Source organism: Perissodus microlepis, chromosome 20, assembly GCF_051167445.1.
Source record: "Perissodus microlepis isolate ML-2025 ecotype Zambia chromosome 20, ASM5116744v1, whole genome shotgun sequence".
In the NCBI taxonomy this organism is placed as follows: Eukaryota; Metazoa; Chordata; class Actinopteri; order Cichliformes; family Cichlidae; genus Perissodus; species Perissodus microlepis.
Window position 1 is genome coordinate 4,157,357 of NC_140480.1, and position 14,337 is coordinate 4,171,693.

Here is a 14,337-nt window from a genome sequence, read left to right on the forward strand (position 1 = left end):
AAACTTCATGTTGTCAGCAGGTAACATCAGACTAAAGCCAACAATGTATTGGTCCATCTCTCCACTTGTGTTTACTGCCTGCAGCACTCAGCCTCATTTGTTCCAGCCAGAGCTGTTAATCTTTAAAGAAAATTGAGAATCAGTTATATTTTCTAAGAAGGCTTTGCGATGACTCACTCGTGTGTTCTTAATAGTTAATTTTTTTTTTTGCTTTATAATTGAACATCACTTTGATCTTTTCCTTGGCTTTAGTGACAATGACATACAGATGAGGACAGAATTATTACCCCCCCCCCCCCCGAGCAAGGAAATTTTTAACACAGTTTCCAATACAGCTGCAGATGTTTATTATTTTACTTTGCACACAGAAACTAAATTATTTCACACAAACCAAAAACTACCAGAGTCTAAATTATAATCTTTCTCTAGGTTGTTCTTAGCATGCTACAGTCTTACTTGAAAGTGTCTCTTCTGCAGAAGTAGAATTGTTTTTGGTCTGCAGCCTTACAAGCCTCACATGCAGTGCATTCCTGTGCAGAGCTCTAGTGATTGTCTTAGTTGAGACTACAATTCCCAACTTGACTAAATCATTCATGAGTGTGTTGGCAGTTGTTCTGGGGTCTTTAGACACATTCCTCACTAGTTTTCTTTCCAGAGTCTTTGAAATCGTTTGCTTCCTACCTCTGCCAGGCTTGTTCTGTTTTGGGTGCCACTCTCTCTTTTTTTTTATGATTCTTGACACTTGGAAACTGCAATAACTTTGCATGTCCATCTCCTGCTTTGTGACAGCAAAAACTCTTGCTGAAGTTTTTATACTGTGTATAAACTGGACAATAATCTTCAGTTTTAACTTGATTTTACAGGCTAATAATATTGAACCTGGTATTTTTTTCTAAAATAATTGTGTTATTGTGTGAAAATAGACCTAATTTATGCTTTTGAAAGAAAACTATCATGTTTAGAAATGCTATGTTGAAAATCCCTTGCTCTGTTAAAAAAAAAAACTTTTGACAAAACCTTTTAATTTATAGGGAGGATAATAATGTGATATTTATCTGTAACAATCTGTTGGTATTCTCCGGCTGTTTGAACAGAATCATACTCTCCATTGATTTGGAAATGCTAATATATCACGGAGAGACAAAAAAGGAAGCAATCCCGCTCACTCAAGTCAAACCATAGCTCCTCTTTTAAGCTCCAGATATTGTTTACACTGTGTTTTGCCCTTGCTTGCTGTCATGCCTCGTGTATCCGTCCCTGCACAATCTTAGAGCGAATCTCACCCAGCAGATTAATTACCGCTTTAATTTGTTTTGCTCTCTCAATAGGGTTATTGTTAATGAACTTCCTTACGCTGCCATTTCCCCTTTGACTGGATTAGGGAAATTATATAACAGCAGCATTGTCCCTACAAGTAACAGCCCAAGCTGGTCTGTCAGTGTCAGCATGTCTGTTTCGCTAATTCAATATACTGTAGTGACAGTGTGGTTCTGCAACGAAGACACGGACACAAAGGTGAAGTTAATGCGTCTTTATTTCATGCCTCTACATTTCATAAGAAAGGACAAACTCTGTAGATTTTTCAATCCCTTTTTATAATAAAGCATCGTCCCTCTAGTGTTTCCCTCTGTCATAGATTATCTTTCAAAATATAATGCATTATCTACTCTTATGTACAAAGTTTCTCTACCATGTTTGATGTCCTGAAAATTATTCATCACATTAAAATGTTAAGCGAAATGAATACATCAACACTATGTAGTTACATGTACATTTTTTTGCACTGGGAATGGGATATTTGCTCAGCAACTTACACAGTTTAATTATCAAGACCACAGAGACTACTGTACTCAAAAAAAAAAAAGAAATAAAATAAAATTGAGATGTTGCTATTCAAAATATTTATAAATCCCAGAGTTATTGTTTTATTTTATTTAGTTTATTTTACAGAGCTTGGCTTTAATAGTAAATAAAACTCATGACACACAAGTCAAAGGATGGAATCAGCAACTATTTCCAGTTCTTACCTTCAAACTTTCAGCTTTTGGTGTGAGAAAAATAGCGTAGTTTAGAAAAATGAAAGAGTCTTGTAGAAAGCTGTATGTCCACGATGTTGATATGGGTGCTTGATACTTGCTTCAACCCAGCTGGACATGCACTGTGTTGCAGGGGTGTGTAACTGTTGGAGATGATGAGGTGCTAGGATCAGTCAAGGGTCGTGTCTTAGCATGGAAGCGATGGTGTAAACACAACAATCTGAGGATCCCTTGTGCTCCATCTTTAGCGCTCCTTAGTTAATGCCAATATATGAGGGGTTAAGGTAGGAGAGGAATTTCTGCAAAGTGGAGAAAGTGATAAACATGAACTAATTCTCATAAATCATACATGAAATATTTTACTGTCAGTCTTTTCTGGAATGTGAAACTGATCATATCAAGCCACTAAGGAACTGCTTTTTGCTTCTGATTATCTTCCTCATCCTCAACAGCCTCAATTGGTCCAAACTGATTATTTCTCATGCCGTTGCTTGGCAATGCAGGATGGCCAGACATGATGCGGTTAAGTTGATAAAGCTGGGATCTGATCTTGACTCTATTAGTCTTCACTGACACAGGCTCTGGGAGCAATGTGGCGTGCTCGCTACGTACCTTCTTTCCACTCTGCAGCTGCTTAGAAGAGACCGCAATCCTTAAGGTTTTCTTTGATGATGATGTCTGTCACAGCGTTGAACACAATTTCCACGTTTTTTGTGTCTGTGGCACAAGTCAAGTGAGAGTAGATTTCTTTCACACCCTTCTTCATGTTCAGCTCCAGGAACTGCGACTTGATGTAGTTGCTGGCATCATCGTATGTGTTGGGGCCTAAAAGAAAGCAATTGATCAGGGGAGAAGGTTCAGAATAATTACTTGTGTTATATGACGCGACAGGTGACGTATTTGCATCGCAGCTGACGTTATAAGTTAATTTTCCTTCTTTATTGCTATTTGTGTTCTGGTGCCATGTACCAGTCCATCTCACTGTTTGCCTGACAGATGTGGCCTACTGCTAAATTCTCCTTCTTCAAGCCTGCCACATGTCACAGGTATAACTGACATCCAAAGCACGCGATCTTACCGTTGTAGTCTGGGAAGCAGATGCTCAAGTGGACTTTCTTGATCTTCTCTTCAAAGAGATCCTTCTTGTTGAGGAAAAGCACGATGGAGGTCAGTGCAAAGAATCTGTGGTTGCAGATACTGTTGAACAGATGGAGGGACTCGTGCATACGGTTCTATAAAAGTTAGAGTGAACATAGAGTTACTCACTGACAAGTTTCTTTGTGGTCACTTAGGACTTAGGACTAAGACTCCTTGACTCACCACTTCATCGTCCTCTACGAGCACCATGTCGTATGCACTGAGAGCTCCGCAAAAGATGATGCAAGTCACACCTTCGAAACAATGGATCCACTTCTTTCTCTCTGACCTCTGGCCACCCACATCAAACATCCTGTTCACCACAGAAAGTCAGAACACACTCACTAAGTACCTGTGAACCGCAGAGATGTAAGCTTTAGCCAGTTTCCCAGTGACTCACCTGAAGTGCAGCTCTTTGCAGGAGAACTGCTCTTCAATGATACCAGTTGTTTTGACTCGAGATCGCAGCACATCCTGCTCAGTGGGCATGTAGTCTGTCTTGCAGATTCTGTCCATTTCATTGAGGTAGCTGATGATTCCAGAACAAACAGTACAGCAGTCAGTCTTGGTATATGAAATCATCTGTATTTATAAAGTCTGCATGAGCTGAGTCTTTAGATTTACACGTATGACATCGACTCACTAGCCAGCAGAGTCATTTAGCTGGTACTCAGCAGCTCTGTCAAAGGCGGCCTGCACTCCAGAGTCTTTCCACAACTTCTTGATAACATCAGCCAGCTCAGGAGGCATTGTGCCTTCCTCGATAGAGTCTGACAAGTTTTGCAGCTTCTGTGAATCCTCCTGTGGTTTTGTGCACACAGAATAAAACTCCATCAGCATGGACAAAGTGCTTGGAATATTTATAGTGCAAGATTTAATGTCAGTGAGAATGAACTCAACAAGTTTATCATGTCTGGTTTTTATCTCTTAAGTGTAACTTGAGACCTGTCCAGATGATGCGCCAAAATCAATGCCAAGCATCTCCATGCCTCTGATGATAGCCAGAGCAGATTGCAGGATGTTGCCATAGATGATCGCTTTGAACTCCATTTGTTCCTCTTTTGTGTAACCACCTTGATGCAAAATCCTGCGAGCGAGTAGAAGAGTGGGGGCAGAAGTGTTTTAACTCAGGAAAAAGCTTTCTCAACAATAACTACTTTAACTGAGCTGATGGGCAGAAAGAAAACAGCCGAGAGGGAGAGGGTGCCACCTTGTGGTGTCTTAGTGATCTCACTTTGGTTTCACTGCCAAAGTTTAACCAAGTGCACAAAAGAAGTGCTGACGAATTAGTAAGCGGATGTTTGCCTTGTTAAGCTTTCGTAAAGGGCTTCACTGCAAATGAAACAGACATAGATTGAAGAGCTTTAGCCAAATGGTCGAGTTCCTGACTGATGGGATTAATAAAAACTCCCGAAAAACTCCAAACTCCCATTGTCTACCTGTGACAGTGAATGACTCAAAGCTACCATCAGCACTTATTTTAACGCTTACTTCATTTGTTTAACGATGGTGCTTTTCCCCGACTCACCAGCACCTGTGGAAAAGAGAACAAAGGTTAACATCCTAAATTTCATACCATGAAGATATTTTACTTTGCAAACACAAGACAGTGGGCAGATAAAAACACTAAATGTAAATATATTGCATAAGAATGCCAGGTGCACTGATATGTAAGTGAAGAAAATACAATAGAAGTAGGATGAGAAATGCAAAGTGGAGGAGATGAATTTTAATGTGCATTGATACATCTCTGATGTGTTCTGACTCTCAGTTTCTTGCAAAGCTTTTTTGTCTTAACACAGGACACCGAACTAGCCAAAGCTTAGATAACAGAAGCAGCAACGCCACAGCTCTCATAGGAGTTTTCCCCCCGTGCTAAACTATAAAAAAAAATCTCCCTTATTTATTATTATTATTATTATTATTATTATTATTATTATTATTATTATTATTATTATTACCATTTCAAATCTCACCCACTAATGATTAGCACTGAGCTTTTGTCGGCAGACATCACCAAATGTTGGACGTCTGACATAAAAACACTGAAACCAGCTAAAATGACAGCAAGTTGCAGTAAGTACATGCATGCATACATAATGAGTGGCGTGCATTTATGTAAAATTGACGGCAGAAAAGCCTCCCTGCAGATCAGGCTCCCTCCAATACTGTAAGCTAAGTTAGGCCAGAAGGAGTTTATGCGTCACAGGACACCCAAAGCTGACCGTCTTGCTCCCACTTGAGCCACATCACTTAAGCCGTGGACAGACTTAGTGCTGAGCATTTAAAACCTTTACACATGCGGCTCTAAAGGAGGGAAGTTGTTTTTTGTTTTAATTTTTTTTTTATTTTTTCTTACCCCCATAAGAAAGTTATTAGCAAGGAAGTCATTGTTTTGCTAATTTGTAACAAGGTACTGACTTTAAGATACATTTTTGTTAGCTCCCAGGATGCAATGAGATACTCCCTGATCTCTCTGCAGCTCATGCGCCCTTGCAATTGCACATGCAGGCCCTGCAGTGGCATGAATTTGGCGTTTGAAGAAGTAGTTTGTTGTTTGTTGTTTGTTTTTTGTTTTTTTTAAAGAAAATACAAATCCACGAAAATATAGAATATCAACAGTGAAATCATAGCCATTTCTAATATGCAAAACTGTTTGGAAAATTTTACACTCAAGGCCTATATTTTGTTGCTACTGAGTTTTTTTTGTTTTTGTTTTTTATGTTACGTTTTTGCTTGTGTATTTTTTGTTTACTTCCTTGATGGCAGAATCATCACAAAATTTCAAATTTTCACAAAAACGTTCATTAAGACATCTAAAATGCTTCAGCTGTTACTTTCACCATTTAGCAGACAAGTTGCTCGGTACTGAAATCAGCTGCAAGCCTGTGGAGTTGTAATAAAAACAGAGTTTGGGATCCTCTGTGGTCTTTTTTTTTCTTCTGTTTTCACAATATCCCCCTGAGACCACGTGACGGCTCTCTTCTTACCTTCCCTTACAATCTGATCCATGTGCAGCAGAAGAAGCAACATCTCTGTAAATCACTTGCAAGTCTATATTAAATCGCTGACTAGCTTTTCAATCGCAAATGATATAGCAATTTTAAAAAATTGTTGTCAGGAAAAACACAAACCACTTTCAAGACTAATTTGTACAAATGAACAGCTTAGGTTCCCCCTGTAAAAGCATAAAAATTTGTCAGTTATTTTTGCTGATTTCTCAGAATAGAACACATTTTATACATTTTGTGCGAGCTGCAAGTCAACAAAGATCTCACCAAGTGGATCTGCACTAAACTGGTTAGTTAATAGGATTGACATATCACTGCCAGGCTGTGATTCATTTAGACCAAAGGCTGTGATCTTTTAAGCACCAATGTCCTTCCATCAGAAGTGAAGAGTCATTTTTAAGTAAAAGTCAGATGATTATTAGTTCTTTTCACCAGTAGATTTCTAAATGCAATATGTTATTTTAAATTCCATGCATATGTATTTACAGATTTCCTTTTTTCTTTTTGAAGATCTTTTCGATAAACGTGAAATTCTGCCATTTTTTGTGACTAATGTATTTTAAACATAATATAATAAGCATAAGCAGGTGGTAAAGATAGGCGAACATTAGTCTAAGCTTTTGCTTTTGCTCTACTTTTCAGTTATGGAACTTGCAATTTCCAAAATGTCCTTCATCACAGACCTGTGGGTATAAAAGTTCAATCTGCTTTCTTATCTCTCGCCTCCCCTGACCTCATGCCAATGAAACAGCTCTAACAGTCCTCGCATCTTTTAATAAAGAGTTTATATATATATATATATAGTATATAGTATATGCAATAAGCAGTTTAACACCATCACATGGCTCCTATATGCAACACTTCATCAAGACATTCATCTGTACCTGATGACTGCAGGTAAATTAATTTCTCCATTTTAAGGTGTTTTTGTAACATTACATTCATTATCTTTCACACACCAGTCAGTCTGAAACTAAAAGAAACATTTTTTTCTGTGCATCTGTTTAACACTTTGGATCTGCTCTGCAAACCAAAACCTTTGCAGCCAAAGATGGAAAGTTAAAAATTACTTTTTACTGAATCCTCCATGAAAACAGGTAAACCCTGTTGGTCTGAGCACTTCTCCTCTCCTGCAGTCTAGGATGCACAGCACAACTCTATTCAGGAGGTCACTTACCAAGCAGTAATAGCTTGACCGTTTTAGACTCCTTATCAGCATCTTCTTGGAGTTGTTTTTCCAACTCCTTGGACTTTTTGTCCTCGGCGCTGGCTCCTGCACCCATACTTTCTTCCTCCTCAAACTCAAGATCCTCAAGGAAGGAAATTTTGATGGTTGTCTGAGAACAGCTGCCGGAAAATCTGGGTACGACAACTAATCGTTGTGAAAGGCGATTTTCTAGCGGAAGGGGATTGGGAAGGAGGAGTCTGAAGCTTCCGGGCCCTGCTTGATTAGATATGGCTCTCTCAAGGATCAAATGAATTCACCTGCTCTGGCAAGCAGAGATCCACCCTTTAGTTACTTGCTCTTAAAGCCTGACTTACGAGGTATCTCTTCCTGATTGGCCAGTCAATCCATTTAGTATAATGAGGGCAGTGGTGAATGATGTAAAGAAAATGAGAAAATAAACACATTCACATACTACGCAACAACTGTGTGCATATTGGTAAAATTCACTATATAAATAAATTACCTTGATTCCACAACAATGGCGTTATTATGGCCGTGCATAATATATTTCATCTTAGATACAAGATTCTGTTGTATCTGTAATATCTACTTACTGATGTGGTAACTATGTTTAAATACTCTGAGTAGACAACGCTTTTACTGCGATGCTTTTTTTTTTTAAACAAATGTGTAGTTAAATGTGTATTTCTTTTCCTCCTTGCAGTCCTTCCTGCCTGTTGGACTCTTTACTCTGGGTCACACGGAAGAAGCAGGGAGGGGGAGCATTAAAGTCTTATAAACTTCTTATAGTTAAGACGTTTAAATCCCAGGTGGTGTGGTACCTGCTAAATGCAGCAACTGTCAGTGCACTATGCTCTTCAGTGGGGTCTCAGTGAAAACATGTACGCTCCTTGATACATAATCTGTGTGTGTAAAGGGGATCTGAAACGCTTTAAACAATCTGAGAAATGTTCCTGTGGGACACCCTGAAGAACAGCTGCAATGATACTGTAGGTGCAGTTTCTGGAGGATTGGAGGAATTGATTGATGATCCTTGCAGGGCTGATGGTTTGAAGTCAATGAGCCAAGTATTCAGCACGTGTTACAACCTCACCCTCCATGTTAGAGGACTTAAACCGGGACACCATATTTGAGGTTACTAGACAGAGTGTAGACTCAGACACCAACAGGGTGTTTAAAAAGTTGACTGGTTTTCTAAAGTTTATCGCCCTAAGAAAACATGAAAGCTTCATTTCACCTTCTTGCTTTGGATCATTTGTTTTCAGATGGCGTTCTTGTGACGATAATTAGGCCCTGCCTCTTCCTGACTGTGAGCTGGGACAGTGACACTAGTTCAATAAAATCCATCAAAGATCAATCAGTCTCTGATATTTAAAAAAAGAATAACTTCAGTATATTTAACGAACATATGTAAAATTTTTCCTTCATACTAGGAATATTTTCTGTCTTCTGGTAGCGTTTATGAGTGTCACACTTCAAAGTCTTTTTTAGCATCATTTTTTCTTTTTAAACCCACTTTGAGGATCAATATCATGGCATATGTCATAACCTCAGTGACAACTCTACATCAATTTAATGTCTATGCAGAAGAGAGGTGCTGGTACTGTGGATGTTTTCTCTGTTTTCTAATAAGACAGGAAAAAAAACATTTTCAAAGTGTATTATCGGGCTATTTCAACATGTGGTATATGTGACTGGTCACAATATGTTGTAGCATAAGGCCTCATTTTGGCCAGTATTAATAACTTTCTAATATAGTCATATGTTACATGCAAATGCTGATCACACTGAGTTTAATGTGGATGTTTTAGTTGATGTAATCATATAATCATCATCAGTTTAAAGGCACTGGATTTATTTCGACAGGAAAAAAGGTATAATCTTCCTGTATTCACCTATTCCCTATGACCTACTCAGTGTACTGAGGCTCTTTGAAGTCACTAACATGTGTGTGTGTGTGTGTGTGTGTGTGTGTGTGTGTGTGTGTGTGTGTGTGTGTTATATTGAGATGATGGGTAAAAAGAAATGGTCACGTTTCACTTCAAATGTGTAACATTTAACTGAAAACAAGTACAGGTAATAAGTGAAAGTTTACTGACGATCGATTTGTTTGTACTTTTAAAATAATCAGTTTCCTAATCTGACATATGATTTTGTAAAATACATCATATCCATTGCATATAAGTCCTATGATGTGTGTCTTTTGCAGTTATGGACACTACAGCCTGCAACATGCTGCACAAAACTCGTCCTACAAGCCTGTAACATGATAAATCCTTATGCCTGCAGCATTCTAAATAATTAAGTACAATAAAGTAATGTTTATATTTACTGTTACATCAGTCAATTATGCACTACTTTGACGGGCACTGCACAACTTTTGTCACACCTCCATCGGCAAAACCAGAAGAATTAAAAAGCATGTGAAGTCATAATTTGGAGAGTATTTGTATTCGTATTAAATAAACAAATTAATATTTAATGATTAAAACTAAAACCTGTGTGAACTTCACACGCACAAAGACTAAAACTTCATGTTACAAGCACCAAGTCATATTAAATTACAAAACATTATTGCGTCACTGCCATTAGATTGTGGCTGACCCAGGATCACTTTTCCCAACACCCTGCTGGTTCACCAGGTGTGGTGATGCTAAAGTATTATGTAAGTGCTTAATCACAATGACACAGAAATATCTGGTAGTCAATTTACAATAATTAGAATAAACGATGTCCTCATTCTTGTCTAGTGTGTGATAGTAAAACACCACAAAGCTGCCAGATGGAGCGATTACAGGTGCGTTTGTTTGCTGTGTTCAAATTAGTATTACATTAGCAGGTAGTCCGGAGTCTGTTCAACACCCAACTCCTGCTAGACTGCACCAACATCTGCATCACTGCATAAAGCTTTTTCATTAAAACAATACATACATGGATATGTATAAATATAAAGGACAACTTGATGTGCATGAATAGATTTGTAAGGTCTGCGTAATTTTACCCTTGAGCTGTAAAAGTTGCCAGTATTTTTTAAATGTATATTTGCAGCTTTTTTGAGTTTCTACTAAGTTGGGCGGGTTTAATGGAACTTAAATATGTTCTTCCATCAATGCAAAGTCCAGTTCAGTGACGTCAGGGTCAAATAGGCTCAGCAGGCAACTAAAGGATTGACAGAGAGTATTTGGAAAAGTGTGACCTGTGAGTGATGATCCTGCAGAACAGGCAGATTTCTTTGTAGGATCCTGAAAACAAACGCATCACACACAATTCCTGCTATACTTATAAAATGCTCGTGTCTTGTTTTGAGTAAGTATTTTCTAACAAGAGTCAAATTTAAGCATTAAATCCCATCTGAGAAACAAGAGACTCTATATTGTTGTTTTGCTAATTATGCACTCTGTATCCTCAATCAGTGCATCAAAAAACAGCACATACTGCTACTCATGTCTGCACCATGTCAGCATCCAGTTTTGTCCTGAAAAATTATACTATTATTATTCTCCTTACTGCTTGCAGTTCTGTGCTTGAGATTCAAATGGATGACTGCTTCCAAGCAGGCTAATCGCAGTGGCACATCTATCGATGGGGGCCAATCCCATTAAGCTGTAGAAGGTGTAGCCCTGCTTTGTGCTCAGTACCTTCATCTCTGATCTGTTGACGAGATTACTCGCAGAGCCTCAGATCAACCTGAGAGTAGGAGTGTGCTATGTTACATCACAGTGCAGAAAGGGTGAAATATAATGCAGCTTTGCCTCTCTTTAATTTGCCTGACTGAAACTTTGCCAACATAACAGTTGCAGATCATTTTATTATTATTTTATGGCATAGATTCTGAAGTTCTGATTCTTCTTGGTAAATCTGCAGCTTTGGATTGCAGAGTTCCAAACACAATCAAACTTGCTAAATAAGCAGGCAACTAACAGGATCAGAGACCTCTGTGAAATTGGCCATGTGCTCTTAAAACCTTGGAAAAATCCGATCGCTCTTCTGATAGGAACACACTAGCATTTCATTTGTAATGAATAACGTCTTTACTCTCCTGAGTGTGAAATCCTCAGCAGGATCCATTACAGGAGGTTCCACCCACTGATGAGCTCATGAGGTTGAGTCTACAAGCTTTCTCACAAGCCTGCAAGAAAAATAAGTGAACTCCCACTCATGACACTGGGAACCGTGTCATGATGCACAAGATGGTATAGTAATCCTCACTGATGAGCAATCATGCAGCAAGCTTTATCTCTATAGAAATTGTATTAATTTATCTTTTAAGTGTGCTCTATAATATTTTACATAGAGAGATTTTTTTTGCAAACTTGCATGTATAAATAAGGAATGTCATCTCCTAACTATCCCACACACACACACACACACACACACACACAGCTGATCCTATGCAGTTTTTATGGCTCATAGCTCATGTGTTTACATTTATTGTCTGAATATGTAGATAGTCTATAGTTTTGCCTTGCCTATATAGATTTTGTTTACATTTGTTTTGTATTTTTGAGATCAAATTTATTGTAAATATCTAGTGTGTGTCTGTGTTTATGTCATGTGATGCATTAGCAGCACATGCAGGGCGCATGCTGGGATACTGAGCCTCGCTGTGACACCCTGTAAAAACACCGTGATCCAGTTTCTCTGCTTAAACTCATAGCTGTATAGGTGTGTCATTGCAGGTGCATAACAGATAGATTAGCAAATGATACAAAAAGACAGCAAAGGCTTTCTCTCTGAGTACTCTTCACAGCATTAGTAAGACACATGGTGTGACCAATAACTTCCCCTAAACTGGACAACTGTATAACAAACTTGGCTTGTAAGGTGGCACCTCCAACAGCTTTGTTTAGCTATAAAACATCATCATACATGACGGTGTTAACGGTCTGCTGTGGGCTGTTTTTTCAACATTACAAAAATAATGAAAGAAGAGCTGATACCAACAAGAACAAGTAAATGTTTCAGGAAAGCTTCTTGGGCTCTCATTAGAAAGCTGAATGGGAGCAGGACGTTTCTAAATACGCCAGCAAAAAGGACAAAGTGGCTTAGGGATGTGAAGCTAAATGTCCTAAGTGGCTTGTTAGAGCCCTGACTTTAAGCCAAATAAAAGACTGCTATGTGTGCAAAGCCAGTAGACAGGGATGCCTGCAGTTAAATTTGACTGTACAAAATAATATGAAATTGGGCAACTAATTATGTCTCAATGCAGTTTTTCATTGTTTATTTCTACCCCCTTCCCACCGTGAGCAAAGTGGGCAAATATAGCTGGAAGAAAAATATTCTGTGAGTGTTTAGTTCAGTCTGTGTGTGGGAAAAATTATACTTTCAATTTTCGAGTTTCTGTATTAAAAACAGTCTGCTGTTTTTTTCTTGCACTTCGAGCAGTTTCACAGTTTCACCACGGGAGGGCGCTGACTCCAAAGTGCACCTTCCTCCTCTTGCAGGCATCAATTATTGTGCGTCCAGATCAATTCAGGTCTAATTTTATACACTTACAAGTCAAGAAATGTGCATCAAATATCGGCTTGCCACAGAGAGATAAAACTAAGCTGTCTTCCGGCAACACAAAAAAAGGAAATCTTATGACACCCCTGTTTCAACCAAGGTCTTGATTATTGTCAGCAGTAGTTACACGCTCAGGGATGAAAGAGAAACAGAAAAGACTTCCAGCTGTCAGAGTTTTCCAGCTGTGTTTATAGACAGACCTCATATCCGACTGTGCTTTATAATCAGAAAACGTTCAATCCTATTATTCCAGTACCAATATGAACATTACACATTTTCTGTTTCTGTGTAATGATGTGAATTAAAATATAGTACACTGACGTCATGTAAATCCCTCTTTAATCGTACACAACGATTTTCCTCCCATGTGTTTTTTAGTATAATGCATCAAACGCGTTCACTAAATGTGGTCTTTTTAAAGCTTCCCTTGAGCAACCCAGCAAGTTGTTTTCCAAGAAAATAATTCACCCCACCTCAGGGTGCTTTGTTACTGCTGTCTCTAATCGCGCCTCGCTGGCTTATAAGAGATGAAAGTTACAATAATCAAGTGATAAAAATAAATGGGGTGATAAATTTTCATACACCAAATGTTTTCCTGGCTCCAGCTTCAGTTAATGAGGATTTGCTGCGTATGTTACAGTAAATCGAATTTATTTGGTGAAAACGAGTCATTGCGAGCCTTACACTGGGATTCAAGCTGTTTGGTGACGTCACCATCATCAGGACATTAAGTTTTGAAGTTTTTATATTATTCTCCTGAATGAAAGTAGGCACTTAAAATTGTTTCACAGCAAAGATATGAACTCTCATTTATTGCTTAACGTAAAACAGTCGTGCTGTGGCGAATCAACAATGGCGCAATTAATCTTTCTCATAATACCCATTGTGCTGGGTTAAATTACAAAACATTATTGCGTCACTGCCATTAGATTGTGGCTGACCCAGGATCACTTTTCCCAACACCCTGCTGGTTCACCAGGTGTGGTGTGGATAGTCTGGGTTAAACTGTAGATGAAAAATGGCCGTTTTCATTCAGAGATTACATGACAATTCACCTAAAATGAGAGATACCAACATCCTGATAATGTTGTAGAAAATGTCAACTCTCACAAGTTAAATTTGGAGTGTTTTACCTAATCCGAGGATCTTTTTGACCTACTTCGAAGAGTCCATTTCCTCAAACAATTGAAGGACTGCGCGGAATCCGCGCGTCTCTCTCTCCCTGCAGTCTGCAAATAAGGACATAAATCCGAGCAGAGTTTTTACGGTTATGGTTACAGATGCTCTCCGCGTACCTACACTAAGTGTAATAAGTATTTGTATTTTTTGTGAAAAGAAAAGAAAAATCCCAGTATTCATCATAATAATGAGTGTTTAATTCATTACTTGGTAACTGTTCAGTCTCTGCCCTAAATTGCAGAGACTGCGAAGATAACAGGTGGTTTGCAAAAACAGAGTG

The 14,337-nt window shown here is 38.6% G+C and overlaps 1 protein-coding gene across 1 annotated transcript; it reads right to left on the reverse strand.

Annotated features, from left to right (window-relative positions):
* Positions 1-1,092: 1,092 nt before the first annotated feature.
* On the reverse strand, positions 1,093-7,670 carry gnat2 (guanine nucleotide binding protein (G protein), alpha transducing activity polypeptide 2). The gene is made up of 9 exons (XM_084916160.1): positions 7,362-7,670; positions 4,665-4,707; positions 4,119-4,260; positions 3,817-3,974; positions 3,574-3,702; positions 3,357-3,486; positions 3,115-3,268; positions 2,649-2,861; positions 1,093-2,335 (listed from the first exon to the last, which is right to left on the reverse strand). The coding sequence occupies exons 1-8, from the start codon at positions 7,465-7,467 to the stop codon at positions 2,671-2,673; spliced, it is 1,053 nt and encodes a 350-aa protein (XP_084772286.1). The 5' UTR covers positions 7,468-7,670; the 3' UTR covers positions 1,093-2,335; positions 2,649-2,670.
* Between the last annotated feature and the right edge of the window lie 6,667 nt (positions 7,671-14,337).